The 15,921-nt window shown below is 61.1% G+C and overlaps 1 protein-coding gene across 7 annotated transcripts in view; it reads right to left on the reverse strand.

Moving 5' to 3' along the window:
* Positions 1-15,921, reverse strand: part of BIN1 (bridging integrator 1) — a 50,116-nt gene that overhangs the window by 16,920 nt on the left and 17,275 nt on the right. For all 7 annotated transcript variants that reach the window (XM_062179602.1, XM_062179195.1, XM_062179326.1 and 4 more), the window contains exons 2-6: positions 6,942-7,022; positions 2,413-2,467; positions 2,218-2,312; positions 1,875-1,970; positions 1,008-1,115 (exon numbers count right to left, since the gene is read on the reverse strand). In XM_062179602.1, coding sequence (XP_062035586.1) covers positions 1,008-1,115; positions 1,875-1,970; positions 2,218-2,312; positions 2,413-2,467; positions 6,942-7,022 — 435 coding nt within the window. The remainder of the gene's footprint in view (positions 1-1,007; positions 1,116-1,874; positions 1,971-2,217; positions 2,313-2,412; positions 2,468-6,941; positions 7,023-15,921) is intronic.

Consider the following 15,921-nt stretch of genomic DNA (forward strand, 5'->3'; position numbering starts at 1 on the left):
AGGGCTCGAGGCATTCCCGGCACCCGGGAGAACGGACGGACAGACAGACGGACCGACGGACCACCAGGCGCCAGCACGTGCGAGGTTAGAAGCCAGTGTCACCTGATTTCGGAGCAGGTTAGTTTGGGCTACGAGGTGAGCCTGCAGTTTGCCTTGACACCACTGGGGGGCGGCCTTCTCAAGCAGCGAGACAGGCTGGGCGGGGGCGGGGCGCGGGGAGGGGAGAGGCGGAGGGAGGGGAGAGAGACAGAGACAGGCACGTTAGACGACGCGGCGGGACGCGGAGGCGCGGAGGGGCGGAACTCGAGAGCGTAGGCGGGGCGGCGGCGGCTGCGGGGCCAAGTCGGACCCGGAGAGAGGGGCGCGCCGGGCGGGGCCGCGTGGTCCCGGGGAAACCGCAGCCCGGCCTTCCGGAACGCGGCGTCCTCTTCAGAGCAAGAAGTGACCCCCTCCCAACCCCGGGCACCCACGAGGGCCTCACCCTCGCGGGCTCCACCACGAGCCCTGGGGACCCTGGACCAGTCAGCTGAGGGGGAACGGTCCCTCACGGGGGGGGGGGGGGGGGGGCTTGCATGCCGCCCTCCCCCGCCCCGGCTCCTGCAGGCGGATCCCGCCCCCAGCCCTGACCCTGACCCTTGACCCTGGTCTTGCCCCCCCAGACCCTGCCCCTGCCGCGGACCTTGGCCCCCTGCCCTTGCCCCCCCCCCCCGCCCTGAATCCTAGCCCTTAATCCCCCCCAGGACCCCCAGCCCTCACCCCTAACCCTGACCCTGTCCCCCAGCCCTCGCCCCTGGCCTTGCCCCCCAGACCCTGCCTTCACCCTACCTTGGCCCCTAGCCCTCACCCCAACCCTGACCTTGACCTCCAGCCCTCACCTCTGATCCTGACCCCCGGACTCCAGCCCTGTCCCTGTCCCTGACGCCTAGCCCTTGCCACCCCCCACTATAACTCCCAGCCCTCTGCTCCCAGACTCCGCTCCTAGCCCTGCCCCTGCCCCGAGCCCTCACCTTGGCGATCTTGGCCTCGTCCTTCTTCTTGGCCGTCTGAAGGGACTCGTAGTGGTGCCGGGCACTGTCGTAGTCCACCAGCTTCCGCCCCCGCTTGGCGATGCGTGACTGGGGGACACACGGAAGCAGTGCCTTGCTGGGACCCAGGTCCCCCGGGGCTCCACACTTCCCCCTGCCGCATGTCTGAGCCCCTCCTTGAGAGCAGCACAGCCCTCAGTGTGACCGGCCAGCCAGGGTGGGTCAGGCCAACCCTCCTCCTTGGCCAGGCCCGGAACAACCCACGAAGGCGTCCATGGCTCCAGCTCCTCCTAAGCCAGTGCCATCAGCCTTGAGAAAGCAACACGGGGCATTGGCACAGGGTGGCCCTGGGGGTGATCCCCCATCCAACAAATACAGCAGGTCCCACATGCTGGTGGCCATCTTGGACTTCAGTGGGGACCCTGGGGCACCGGCAGCTCCCAGCATGCACCAGGGCCCCAGCAGAGGCAGCTGGCTTTCTGAACCCACAGCGGCACAGACACACGCGGACACAGACACGCGTGGCTGTTATCTATGGTGCACATCCACAGCATAAACCTAGGAGACCTCTGGGTACACACATACTAACACACCGCACACGCACATCACTCCCCAGCGATATGGCCACACACACACACACACACACACACACCATGGGGTCTCCCTCGCAGAGCCCTGAGGAAGGCAGGGGCCAGGGGATTAGCCACAGCTCTGGCGCTGCAGTACTGGGCCGGGGGACACTCGCCTGCATGGCACACACAGTTCCCTGGGCACCTGAGCCAGCCCCAGACAGGCCTTCTCTTCCTCCCCACTGCCCTCCAAGGCCACCAGGCCGGACCCGCCTCTCACCTTGATGTCGGGAAACTGGCCCAGGTACGTGTCCATGGTCAGCAGCGCCTGGTCCACCAGCTTCTGGTGGTAATCCATCCACAGCAGGTCGTTGTTCTGCGTGGGGCCAGAGCGTGAGCGTGAGCCACACCCGCCCCAGCTGTCACCCTCCAGCCCCCATCTGCAGCCTGTTTCCCTGGGGCTGAGGCAGCTCTATGAGCCATCCCACGGAGGACGGGCTGCAGAAGGAGGGGCCCCAGAGAGGGGCGGGGATGTGCCCAAGGACATGAAGCAGGTGGGGGCCCCAGAACCAGAGGAGACCTCTGGGGAGGACCGAGGCCACCTGTCTCCCCCTCCTGCTCACCTCGGCGATCTTGTTGGCCTCGTCCCTGCCGGGCCAGTCCGGCTCGTACACCTCCTGCAGACACTCGTTCAGCTTCTTGGAGGCCTCATGCATGGCTGTGGGGCACACAGGGAGCACGTGGCCTCGGGCTAGCCCTACCACGCCCGCCCCGGTGATGGCTGCCACCTCCCACACCCCGCCCTGCCCGCCCCTAACCTTTGACAGAGGCCAGGTAGGTCCGGAGATCTTTCTGCAGCCGGGTGCCCTCAGTCTGCAAAGAGAAAGAATCAGACCAGGTCAGGGCCTGGGGCATCCTCCAGGGACAAACCAGATTGCTGCACCCATCAGCGATGGCCTGGCACTCAACACCCCTCAGAGAGCGAGCAAGACTGCATTCCTAGCACTGCCCCTGCCTTGGGAGCCCTGTGCCTGCAAAGACAGCTGCCTTGTATTTGTCGGGCAAACCACTGCCAGCCCTGTAAGAAGGCAGGAAAGACAAGTACCCTCCTGCCCTGTGCTGGCCGCCACGGCACATGTGTTCGGCTGGACTGGTGCAAGTTGACCTGCTCTCAAGACGGCCATGGGCAAGGGGCCACGGATCGCAGGAGGCAGCTGGGTGTGCTGACCGGCAGGCTGCTGGTCCCACAAGCTCAAGCAGTGCCCAAGAACAGAGGGCTTGGCTGGCGCCATGGCTCACTTGGCTAATCCTCCACCTGTGGCGCCAGCACCCCAGGTTCTAGTCCCGGTTGGAGCGCTGGGTACTAGTCCCGGTTGCTCCTCTTCCAGTCCAGCTCTCTGCTGTGGCCCAGGAAGGCAGTGGAGGATGGCCCAAGTACTTGGGTTCCTGCACCCGCACGGGAGACCAGGAGAAGCACCTGGCTCCTGGCTTCGGATCGGCGCAGAGCCGGCCGTAGTGGCCATTAGGGGAGTGAACCAATGGAAGGAAGACCTTTCTCTCTGTCTCTCTCTCACTATCTATAACTCTCTCTCTGTCTAACTTTGCCTGGAAAACAGAGGCTCCATGACAGTGTTCCAGGGAAGAGGACCACCCAGCACCCTACAATCTCTGCTGTCCCCACTAGCCGGGGGGTCTGGTCTTCCTCCCCTGGGGTTCTCAGAGCTCTGTGCACCTGCTGCCTCCCAGAGCCAGTCCCCCTCCAGGCATCCCCACTGTCTCAGTGCCACTGTGCCCACCTCATGAGCCAGGTCAGCGACATGCCCAAAGTCGCACAGACCAGGTGACAAGGAGGTCTCCCAAGACCCAGGCCCTCAGGCCAGTCTGCTGAGGGGCTTACTGGTACCAGCCACCAATGGGATCCCCCAAGAACCCATGGATCTGCCTCTTAATTATGATGACTGCTGCGATGTTACAGAAGCGACATATGGCAAGGGTTTCATTCTATGGTGCTTACAGTTAAAGATAGAGGGGCAGCCCCTATGGGGTACATTCATCCCTCAGCACCCAACGAGGAATGGTCCTGGGGCTCCCCAGAAACACCAAACTCCATGAGCGGATGCCAAGTCCCTTACATAAACGATGCAGAATTTGCACAGAAGGCATACACATCCTCCTATCTCGACTTCAAGTCATCACTAGGCTAGTTCTAACAGTGTAAATGCTATGGAGACAGGTGTTGCCTCGGTACTGGTTTTTCAATATTTTTTTATTGCTTCGGTTGGTTTTTTTCTCCCCAAAACATTTTCAATCTGTTGTTGTTGAGATTCGCACTGGCCAGAACCCACGGACGTTAAGGGACCCGCTGTGGAGGACAGATCCCTGGCCTTCAGAAAGGATTCTTTTGCTCACCAAAGTTCAAAGCTTGCAGATTACAGATTAAAGCAAGAAACAAAAGGCTGCTCCATGAGCACACAGGCCATGGAGCACACTGTGGCCAGCGCCAGACCCCTCGGCACCCAGGGCATGAGGCCAGGTCCATGCCACACTTTGCCTCAATGTCATTTGTTGTCACAGATTCCTGCAGATCCAGCCTCTCTCCCTGCCGAGCCCCATCCTCCCCCGCCACCCCTCCCCCCCAGAGCCTGCTCTGTGACCCCATGGTCTGGGCTGCTGGGCTGCCCCAGGGCTGCAGGCCGTACCAGGGCCCCTTGTGCTGCCCGAACAACACAGGGCTGTGAGATGCCACGTGGCCATGCAGATGTGCAAGGGGCAGCCCAGAGCCCTGCCTTTCCTGTACCCACTGCAGCTGGGTCTCCACGCCGCAGTCCCCAGGGCAGACACATCCCTCCCCGGCCTGGGGCAGCCAGCGCGGAGCAGGGTGTGTGCACTTGGAAACCGGCTCCCTTGGCCCCCTAAACAGGGTGAGAAACAATTCCTATGCTTCTATTCAGGCTCCCTGCCAGCCCAGCTGGGGGAGGAGGGGATTCGGGAGCTGCCAGCGTCCCCACACCTGCTCTCCCTGGCAGGGATGGCCCTCCTGCAGGGATCCCTGGTGGACATCGATGTCCAATGTCCAGGAAGGATGGATCTTCTCTCCCTAGCCAGGGAGGCCTGGGAGGGCCCTGGGGACAAGGACTCAGACCCGCCCCACCCCAGTGGCTTGCAAGCCAGCCAGTCTTGCAAGCTAGGGATTCCCTAGAAGGAGGGAAGAGCTTGGCTGACCTGGAAAAACACAGGATGGCTTCCAGGAGGACCTGGGTTTTACAGGATGGCGAGGGCAAAAGGAGCAAGTGCACCCCTCTTCCCAGGTATCCCAGCATGGAGGCAGAAGAGAGAGGGTGCTACCTGTGACCAGCAACAAGGGGGCCCAGGTGACGGCAGGTGCAGCAAGGGGAACTCAGGGCCCGTCCCACAGGAAGACCTAGGAGATGTATTCCCTGGGCTCCTTGCACAGGAAGAGATCTGAGAGGAAGCTCCGCCTCCAGGCTGCCTATGCCCATCTCCGCCTTGCCTTTCCCAGAGTGCCCTGGGCCCTGCTGAGGCCAGGGCCCCCGCAGCTCTCTCTAGCCTCACCCCCTCTTCTTTCCACACACACCCTCAGTCCCCATGCAGGCAGGCTCCCTCCTGCCACTCCAGCTGCCAATCAAATCCACAATGGACCAACTGCCTCAGCCTCCAGGGAAGGGTTACCCCAGCCTTGAATGAGACTGAAAACCCCCCCGAGGAAAGCTAGCCATGCAACTGGAGCCTCAGGGCCAACACTTCCAGCTCAGAGCAACCAGTCCAGGGCCCCAGCCCCGACCCCTGGACCCACAGAGCTGAGAGGGAATGCCTTGTGGCCAGACAAGGTGACCCTGAGGGACAAGTGGGGACAGCCGCTGCGGCCAGGCCATAGCCATGGGAAAGCTCAGCTCCTGGACCTGTGCTCCCCTCCCCCCCTTTTGCCAAACAGCCCCACTGCCCCCCAGGGGACCCCACCACCCTCACCTCCGCCCTCACCTCTCTCCCCTCTGAGCCTCAAATGCCTTACCTGCACAAATGACAAGAATCCCAGCACCCATTCCACAGATGGCAAGGGTGAGTCTGTAATTCGCTGACAGGCACCCGGCCCACAACAAGTATCCCTAACAGCCCTTGGAGCAACCCGGGGAAGCCAGCTGGGTATCAGGGCAGACAGTCTGGGGCTCCCAGGAGACAGAGGAAGAGACCCCAGGATAAGCCACATGGCAGCTCCCCTTCCTGCTCAGGGGCGCTCTCTGGCTGGGTTCCTCTGGCAGGCCTGGGTGTACTTGACCTCTAGCTAGCAAGGGTCCCCCAGAGGGTGGGCTGCTGTCTGTGCTCAAGCAACCCTCTCCCAGAATGCACCCTGGCCCCTCCCACAATGCTCCATGGTCCTCTTGCAGCTGCTTCCATTGTCCTCTCTCCTGGAATGCTCCCTAACCCTGTCCCAGAATGCATTTGGCTCTCTCCCAGAATGCTCCCAGACCCTTTCCCAGAATGCTCCCAGCACTATCCCAGAATGTTCCTGGGCTGTTTCCCAGAATGCATCCTGGCCCTATCCCAGAGTGATCCCTGGCCCTCTCCGCCATGCTCCCTGGCCAATAGCTCTGCAAAGGAAGCCTCCAACCCCAGTTCCACAGCAGCTGCAGAAACGTTGACGGTGGACGCCCTTGGTGGTCTCTGAGGGCTGGAGAGAGAGGCCAGGGGCTTCCAGTCTCACCAAGACCCAGCCTGCTCCTCTCCTGGCAGAGCCAGGGCCCTGCCCCACTCACAGACACTGATGTGTCTAACCCCTGTGTCTAACCCAGAAGTCCCTTCCAGGCTGCGGGTCTGCAGCCCCTCCCGAAGCTGCATGGCTCTGGGCACGCCACTCCACTTCTCTGAGCCTCAACTGCCTCTTGCGCAAGGGGAGCCCCCACAGAGCCAGACTCCTGCCATGCTCAGCAGAAACCCAAGGCAAACCCAGCCTGCTCAGCCCCACACTCAACCCTGCAGATACCGCTCTCCTGGCAACACACACCAACACTTCTGTCACTCCCACTTGCCCTGACATGCGTGGTTTTCCAGAGTCCGGCCACAATCCATTGCCTGCTGCCCCCAACACCCTCACTCTCCCCTCAACACCCTCACTCTCCCATCACCACCCTTTCTATGCCTTTCCAAGGACCTCAGTGTCCCTACCCAAGCACTCCCTCCTCCAGGAAGTCCTCCGTGGCCTCGCCAGCCCTCACTGATCCCCCTGCCCGGAGCTCTTCTACTCCACAAATTCACCTCCTGCCATGTCCCACCTGGCAGCCACTGTTCCCTTTGCACAACGCCCTGCAGCCACGAGTCAGCCCTTACTCACCAGCTGCTTGTTGAAGTTCTGCACGCACTGTTCAAACTGCTCGTCCTTGGTCTCATCCGCTTTCCCCAGCTTCTGGAGGACCTGGCAGGCAGAGAAAAGGAGAGGAGTGTTACCTGGACATGCAGGGTGGCCAGACCGAGGGTGCTGGGTGGCCAGGACCACAGACCAAGGTCTGATACACCCAGCCAGGGACACCGAGAGGGTTCCTGGCAGCCGGGATCCCCAGGGTAGGTGCTGGAAACTTCAGCCCCAGAGAAAAGGCGTAGGGCAGTAGGACCTGGAAGGAGGTGAGTGGGCTGGGAGGACTCGATGGGGAGTCAGTGCGGGAGTGGTTTTCTCACAAAACTGAGCGTGGCTGTCTCTGGCTTTCTCCCACCGCGTGATGGCTCCCTGCCATGTTCTGCCACAGCAGAACCATGCGCCGAAAACACCCTGCTGCTGCCGCATCTCCCCACCTGCAGGGTTCTGTTCCAGCCGCACGCAAAACAGACCATGACTGCAGAACTGGGCCTCCTCTCTCTCTCTCTCTCTCTCTCTCTCTCTCTCTGTCCAGGGTTCCACCAGGGGACAAGAGTGGGGCCAGCTCAGTGCAGTGTCCCGGCCAGCAAGAGGGAGGTGTCGGAGGGGTAGGGCCCCTCCCCGCTGACCTCACTGTACCCTTGGGTGCTCCACCCCCACGCTGGAGGCTAAAAAGTGAGCTGAGCGGGGAAGAGGCCCCACGCAACCCCTACCCCCTCCCACACACACATGACTCCAGTTCCTGGGCCCAGGCCCAGGGGTCCCACGGGGGGTGCAGGAGCAGGGCAGGCGGGGGGCCAGCAGAGGGGGCCCTGTGAAGGGGTGGGAGTGGGGGGTGGCTGGAGCCAGCTCCCATCTGGTTGGATTCCTATGACCCTCCATAGCATGGCCTGCTGGCCCCCCCCCCCCCGCCCTTCCCCCTACACGCAGGCAGGCTGGCTCACTCTGCTCCCCCCTGGAAATCTCGCCAGGGGATGCCCCTGTGCTGAGTCACAGCTGATGGAAGAGGAGGTGGGGGATGGGCGAGTAAGGACAGAGAGGGAGGGGCTGTCCATGGAGGCCCAGGGAATGCAGGTCCTGCCCAGCTTCCATCCATGGGGCGCGGACAGGCCAGACGGAGGCGGGAGGGAGGAGTGTGAGGAGGGGAGGCTGAGGCAGAGTGGCGGGGTTGGTGGGGGTGAGGGAGGCAGAGACCAAGATGGAGGCAGGACACACCCACCCCCAGCCCGCCCCAGGAGATGGCTGAGGCAGAGGCCAAAACCCAACCAGAGAGGACAGCTAGGTAGGAGAGCAAAGGGGGCCCGACCAGTGGCCGCGTATACACGGCCAGGAAGTCACCTGCAGCCCTGCCACAGGGCCTGGAGCACCAGCTTGGACCACACAGGGAGGCCCAGTCCCAAGGCAGAGCTGAGATGGCAGAGATGCATGGGACATGAGTCCGGGCCCCAGACAATGGGAAGCACACACAGCTGTGGCAGCAGGTGTGATGACTGCCTGCAGGGGGTGCCTCTCAGCCTGAGGGGAGAGCTCACAGCAAAGGCAAGGAGACTGGGGAACTCCAAGTGGCTCACAGCCACCAGAGGTCACAGAGGACAGGAGGGAAGATGACAATGGCAGGTAGGAGGGGGACAAGTGCAGCCAGGGGCCTCAGGTGATGCTGGAGGAAGAGCAGGACATCAAAACAAAACCTTTTTGAGCAAGAAAATCATCACGTGACATGATCCATATCTCCCAATCCCTTGAACAGCCAGGTCCTCCGGGAAGGGGTGGGCTGGGGGAGGTTCCAAAAATGTCAGCAGGAAGGGGCCGGCACTGTGGTGTAGCAGGTAAAACCACCATCCACGACGCCAGCATCCCATATGCCGGTTCATGTCCTGGCTGCCCCTCTTCTGATCCAGCTCCTTGCTTATGGCCTGGGAAAGCAGTAGAAGGTGGCCCGGGTGCTTGGGCCCTGCACCCACATGGGAGACCTGGAAGAAGCTCCTGGCTCCTGGCTTTGGATCAGCTCAGCTCTGACTGTTACAGCCACTTGGGAAGTGAACCAGCGGATGGAAGACCTCTCTCTATCTCCCTGTATCTCTCCCTCTTTTTCACTAACTCTGCCTTTCAAATAAAAATAAAATAGATCTTGGGCCGACAGCCACGGCTCAATAGGCTAATCCTCCGCCTGCGGCGCCGGCACACTGGGTTCTAGTCCCGGTCAGGGTGCCAGATTCTGTCCCAGTTGCCCCTCTTCCTGTCCAGCTCTCTGCTATGGCCCGGGAGTGCAGTGGAGGATGGCCCAAGTGCTTGGGCCCTGCACCCACATGGGAGACCAGGAGAAGCACCTGGCTCCTGGCTTTGGATCAGCGTGGTGCGCCGGCCACAGCGCACTGGCCACAGCAGCCATTGGAGGGTGAACCAATGGAAAAAGGAAGACCTTTCCCTCTGTCTCTCTCTCTCTCACTGTCCACTCTGCCTGTCAAAAATAAATAAAAAAATAAAATAAAATAAAATAGATCTTTAAAAGGTGGGGGTGGCAGGGACCACCAGACAGAGCCAGCAGTCCCAGAGAACAGCCTCTGGCCAGCTTGAAGACCCCAGGACGGGGAGAGGTGCGCCTCCCCACTCTGAGGTGGGCGAGGACATGGAGGCATACTCAGCCCAGACCCCAGACACCACTGCGGGCTCTCCCCACACAGCCGGCCCCCAGGGGAGACCCTCAGCCTTGCGGAAGAGGACCCCCAGGTGAGGATGCAGTGGCGGCAAGGGGACCCAGGCAGAGGGACACCTGCTCTCTGAGCCACAAGCACCTCATCAGCAAAATGGAGAGGATTTCTGCAAACCACACAGCAACGTTTGAGTGACAGCAGTTCCCTGACAGGGCCCGCCCACCAGCCTTCACCCAGCTGGGGGCGGGGCTGGACACTGTCAACCCTCGCACCAGGTCCACACGGACGGTATGCCAGAGCATCCATGCACACAGAAGACTCCTACACATCCTTCATAACCTCACTCAAGAGACAGCTCCTCTCTGAAACTCCCCGCTCTCTCCCTCCCCCAAAACACCGCAACACATAGGGCTTCGCTGGCCTGGATGCCCAGCCCCACCCATGTGGTCAGCTTGAGGTTAGGGACGGTGTCCCCAGCTCCCTCCCACAAGGGTCAGTCACATACCCTCAATAGCCACTGGCTCATCTGAGCCACAGGCTTCGAGGGCAGTGAACAAAAAACACCCTGTCAGCCTCAGTCTCCTGCTATGAAAGTGGAGGGGGCGCGCACAGGGGGCGGGGCCTCCTGCTCAGTGTAGTCTCGGGCCACCTGCTCAGCCTGCCAAAGCTCAGCATCCCCTGCCTCTGCAGTGGGGCTAGGGAGAGTCACCCAGGGCACCTGAGGCTCAGGAAGTGGCCCCCAGGTAGAGGCTAGCCTCATGCTCTCACTTACCCCTCGCCATACCCATACACACATAGCAGGGAGTCAGGGCAGGCGGCCCCGGGGCCTGAGTCCTCACGGAGTGGCCGATGACGTGGCCACTGGAAGGACAGACAAGCTGGGCAAGCACAGGGACCAAATTCCCCACCGCCTCCCTCACTACTCCCACCCTGCAGAGTTAGCACACTGGCCACACCCTGGCCCCTGGGGGCTATGGCTGCTCCCGGACCTGTCCCTGTCCCGGCTCTCTCCAGCACCACCGCCCCTCTGGTGCAGCCCCAGGGACCACTCACGCTCATGTTCCCCCCTCTACTTGCTGAGGGCCCACTCAGCCCATCCTCCAGTGTGTGATGTGTCAGGGCCCCCGTGCAGAGCCAACAGACTGACCACTGGGGGAGGCAGGGGGACTCTGGGTGTCTGGGAGGGGACAAGGGGGCTGGGTGTTGCAGGATGAGCAGGAGCTGACAGCAGAGGCTGGGTTTGGGATCCACCCAGGATCACTTGCAGGGGGGAGAGAAGGGGAGGGAGGCAGAGAATCCGCGTCACTTACACCACTCATCACACCCTCACCACGCGTGTCTCACTCTGCAACAAAGAGGCGCCCCTGGCCACGTGACACCACCACATCTCAGAGCAGGCACAGGAGGCCCAGGCAGCAGAAGGAGGGGCTGACCGGGGCTGACCGAGGCTGGCGGCCTTATCAGTGTGGTGCCACTCTGTGTCACCTCCTATCAGAGTTCCCTCTCACCACGTCCTCAGCCTAAAGTGGAGCCCAAGTGCCTGGGACGGGAGGGCCCTGGGCAGGGTCGGGGAAGGGAGCTGGCGACAAGAAGCACCTCTCCTCCTGCAGAGTCCAGCCTCTCTCTGAGCCACTGCTGCGGGAGGAAGTGGGGCCCACAGCCCCCAGGGGAGGTTCTCAGAGCCGGCACAGGTGCCTCCTGGTGCAGGGCCCTCAGGGGACCAGTGGGGCGCCCCCGCCCCAGCCCAGGCCCTGCCAAGGCCCCTAACAGCCCAGTGCAGTGGGAAAGTCCTCACACCCACGCACACGGGGCAGTTCCAGGGCGCATGTCAGCACCGGCCACCACCCCTCAAAAATGGAGAAGGGCCACCCCAAGCGAGTCTGGTGTGGCCTGGGGGGCTTAGCACTGACTGCCCGCCCCACGCCCTTGAGGACTAGTCAGGATATACTGGGCCTAAGGCTGACCGGACAGGAGTGGCAGCAGCTGGGGGCAGGGACAGCGGGTCACCAGGGCACTGGGTCCGCAGGACTGTGTGGCTCCACCCAGCTGAGCCCTGGGCTCCAGGCAGTCCCTCCTGGGGGTCCCAACTCCACATCCCCTCCAGCCTGAGACTTCCCAGGCCCCTTGCACCTGTGGGAGCCCTGCCCACAGTCTGAAGGGCATGGCTCATGGCACCTTCCAGAACCTAGGGCTTAAACAAGCACAGCCAAGCCCAAGGGCCAGGAAGAAAGCCTGAGGCAGAGGAGCCGGCCCCCACCCCCACTCACAGCCTTCCCAGCACCCCTCCCACACACAAAGAAAAGGGAGGGGACCTCATGTCCAGTGCCAGGGCACCCATCCCCACCTGCTGGGACCCGAGACAAAGCCTGGGCTCTCACCTTCCGCATCATCTCCTCCCTGCACCTGCCCTCCGGCCGCCGCCTCAGCAAGAATCAGTCTGAGAGTGAGCCCCGGGGAGGCTGGGCGTCTGCCCTGGTTTCCTCCTCCCAGCAGGACCCGCGGTGAGGGACCACAGAGGCAGGATGCACCCCCTCACACACCACCCAGGCTCCCAGACAGGCAGGCAGAAGGGTGCCTGGCCCCAGCCACGTCCCCCAAAGGTGAAAGGGAGGAGGGGCTCACTGCACTCTGTGTCCCCACCTCCAGGTCTCAGGCTGGCTCCCAACACCCTGAGATCGCCTCCCCTCAGCCCTGTGGCCCCAGTCTCCTCCCACATACAGCTGGGGTCACCCACGAGTGGGCAGGGCACAGTCTGTGTGGGTAGCAGTGGGGGTCCCCCAGGAAGAGAGGGAGTACTGCCCCAAGAGGCCACAGCAGTGTGGCCCAAAGGGTTTAGGGGTACAGACACAGGCTGCAATCCACAGGAACATGGGTGGCCCAGCCCGAGGACAGTCCTGAGGCTTCCCCCTTCCCAGCCTCCCAACCCCCTGGAGCCAGCTCCCTTCTCCCTCTGCGATGGCGCCCATGTGACGGGTCCACACCTGCTCCCAAATGCCGGGGGGGGCCTGGTGGCCTGCGGTCACCCAAGCGCCCAGCCTGGCCGGCGGCAGCAGCAGCAACAAGCAGCCTGGAGTGGGCAGGAGGGGTTCAAGGCTGATGACCCTCCAACCCTCCCAGCCAGGCTTCACCTGTCCCTCCCAAGCCCCAGGCTAGAAGGAAAGCTCAGCAAATTATCAGCTGACTCCACCCCCTACCGCGCCCCACCCCACAGCCAACCGCAACTCAGCTGGGGTCTCCATTGGCTGCATCAATAGAAGGGGGAAACCCCAGATGCCAGGACGCTTCACCTCCGAATACCTCAGCACAGTCACTAAGAGCCTGATACCCCGTGCACCCCCAAAATATTACTTAACACACAGCCTGCCAACAACGGTCTGGATCATTTGTTTGCTTTTCTTACTTCATTTATTTTTAAGACTTATTTATTTATTTGAAAGGCAGAGTTAGAGAGAGGAAGAGGCAGAGAGAGAGAGAGAGAAAATCTTCTATCTGCTGGTTTGCTCCCCAAAAGGCCACAATGGCCAGCACTGGACACATCTGAAGCCAGGAGCCAGGAGCTTCTTCTGGGTCTCCCACATGAGTGCAGGGACCCAAGGACTTGAGCCATCTTCTACTGCTTTCCCAGGCCATCAGCAGAGAGCTGGATCGGAAGTAGAAGAAGCAGTACTCGAACTGGCACTAGGCTATGGTACGTGAGCATCTGAAGCAGTGATTTACCTCACTGCACCACAGCGCCCTGTACTAATTTTATTTATTTAGTTTTTTGTTGTTTTTTCATGATATTGACCTGTGTTTTTTTAAAGGTTTATTTATTTATTTTGAAAGTCAGAGTTACAGAGAGAGTGAAGAGAGAAAGAGAAAGAGAGAGAGAGAAATCTTCCATCCACTGGTTCACTCACCAAGTAGCCCCAGTAGCCAGGGCTGGACCAGGCCGAATCAGGAGCCCAGAGCTTTAGCCAGGTCTCCAAAGTGGATGCAGGGGCCCAGGAACTTGGGCCATCTTCCATTGCTTTTCCAGGCAAATTAACAAGGAGCTAGATTGGGAATAGAGCAGCTGGGACACCAGCCGACCCTTATATGGGATGCTGGCATCGCAGGAGGAGATTTAACCTGCTCAGCCACAGCACTGGCCCCTGACAGTAACCTCTTTTTTCAGATTGAGCTCCAGGCCGGCACTGTGGCATAGCGAGTAAAGCCACCGCCTGCAGTGCCAGCATCCCATAGGGGCGCAGGTTGGTGTCCTGGCTGCTCCTCTTCCAATCCAGCTCGCTTCTATGGCCTGGGAAAGCAATAGAAGATTGCGCGAGTCCTTGGGCCCCTGCACCAATGTGGGAGATCTCAAAGAAGCTCCTGGTTCCTGGCTTCAGATCAGCCCAGTTCCAGCTGTTGCGGCCATTTGGGGAGTGAACCAGCAGATGGAAGACCTTTTTCTCTGTCTCTGCCTCTCTCTCTCTGTACGTAACTCCACCTCTCAAAGAAATAAAATCTTTGGAAAAAAAAAAAAAAAGATTGAGATAGATGCACCAGGAGAGACCCTCAAAGCAGCTGCATCCATGCCCTGAGAGCCTGGTGGAGACAAAGACTTTCCCAACCCGTCCAGACCTGCCAGACCAGAGGGTCTCCTTGGCAAGTCCCCTGGTATCCTGTAGGCACATGGTGTTCTGCACCACCATCGCTGCCAGCAGAACCCACTGCCCCTAAGTCACCTCCCCAGGACCTCTTCCCCAGCGTGCCAGAGGAGGGCAGAGGAAGCACCCCACAGCCCAGCATCTGCCCACTGGGCCACCCCTGTAGGCTGGGGCTCATGCCTGGGGCCAGTGACTGTACATCAAGCAGCTTTGCCATTTCATGTAGCCCAGGAAAACTCTGCCTCTCCCTCCTCCAAGCCCAGAGACCTCACACATAGGGAGGTGTGGGCAATCCTGCCTCTTCAGAATGGCAACGCTCAGCCCTAAGGCTGGCAACTCCACTGGTGACAGCTTAGGCCTGGTGGGCAGAGCCAGAGCTGCCTGTGACCAAGGGAAAGAGGGGCTCGAACATGAGGCTGCATCCCCCTGGCAGCTGCAGGCTCTGCCCTGTCGCGGGGGCCACCCAGCAGGCTTCCCCTTCCAGCCCCCAGAGAGGTCTGATGGCTCAGGAGCAAGAGTTGAGACACTGGCCTTGAGCAAGATCCAGGGGCAGCATTCCACCCGTAAGAGACAAGAATGCTCCGGGCCCTGAACCCCCTGCGCAGCAAGCTCCGTGTGCACGCATGGCAGACACCCTCAGATGTGCAATGACCACACACCGGCACCCACACAACCCAGCAGGGTTCCAGTTCCCCTCCCAACCCCGGGCACAGCAGGCACATGGCAGGGACCCTGGAAGAAGAACCCAGAATGCAGGAGAGAAAACCAGAGAGAGGGGAGCCAGCATCCAGAGGGCACCATCACTAGGGGAGCAATGGGGGCCCTTTCTGCTCCAGCCCCTCCCCCACCTAGTGCATGCTCGGGGCTGCCCCCAGGAGACCACCTGGCTCCAGCCTCAGTACCCTCCCTTGGGTTCCTCTGCACCCAACTCCTTGGGGCCTCTGTTTTCCCAGGCCAGCTGGAGACGATGGTAGGGAAGGCCAGTGGCTCTAGGGACAGGCCACCTACCAACCTGCCTTCCCCTCCCCCACTAACAACAGGGACCCTTCCCCAGCTAAAGGCACTGCATCTGCCCCTGCCTCTGGGCACCAGGAAGCTCCCAGGCAAGACACAACCCTCCCACCCCCGGGGAACCCCTGGTCCCAGGACCCCACCTGAAGGGAATTACCAGCCTTGAGTCAGGCTCACATCATAGGGCCACCCTGAGATGGTGACACTTGGTCCCATTTTACACATGAACAGAGGCTCAGGAAGCTTGCCCAGCCAACAGGCAACAGAGCTGGGACCCCCAAACCTGACCATCTGCAAAACCCAAACTCAAACTGGGGGACACAGGCATCCGGAGGAGGGGGGAGCGAGCGAGCAGTATGTGTGGGGTTTGTGGTAAGAGACTCCGAGGGAGGAAATACTTTCATGACATAACTTACATAGGCAGCCTGTCCTACAGACCAGCATGCAAAGCTGGCTAGGAGTTTTGCAATGAAATACAAACCAAGAAAAACATCTCCATTCTTACTGGGCCACCTCAACCCTGGGCCCTTCCCCCAGGAAGCTGCCGGCCACCCCCTGTGCATGGAGACCCCGCGATGGGTCTCTGACCCAGTCCTGGCGCCCTGGAAGGCCCCCATGCCATGTGCAGAGCGGCAGAAGCTATGAGCCTCTCTGAGTCTGTCACCCTCCTTC

The sequence above is a fragment of the Lepus europaeus genome, chromosome 1, assembly GCF_033115175.1.
Source record: "Lepus europaeus isolate LE1 chromosome 1, mLepTim1.pri, whole genome shotgun sequence".
Taxonomy (NCBI): Eukaryota; Metazoa; Chordata; class Mammalia; order Lagomorpha; family Leporidae; genus Lepus; species Lepus europaeus.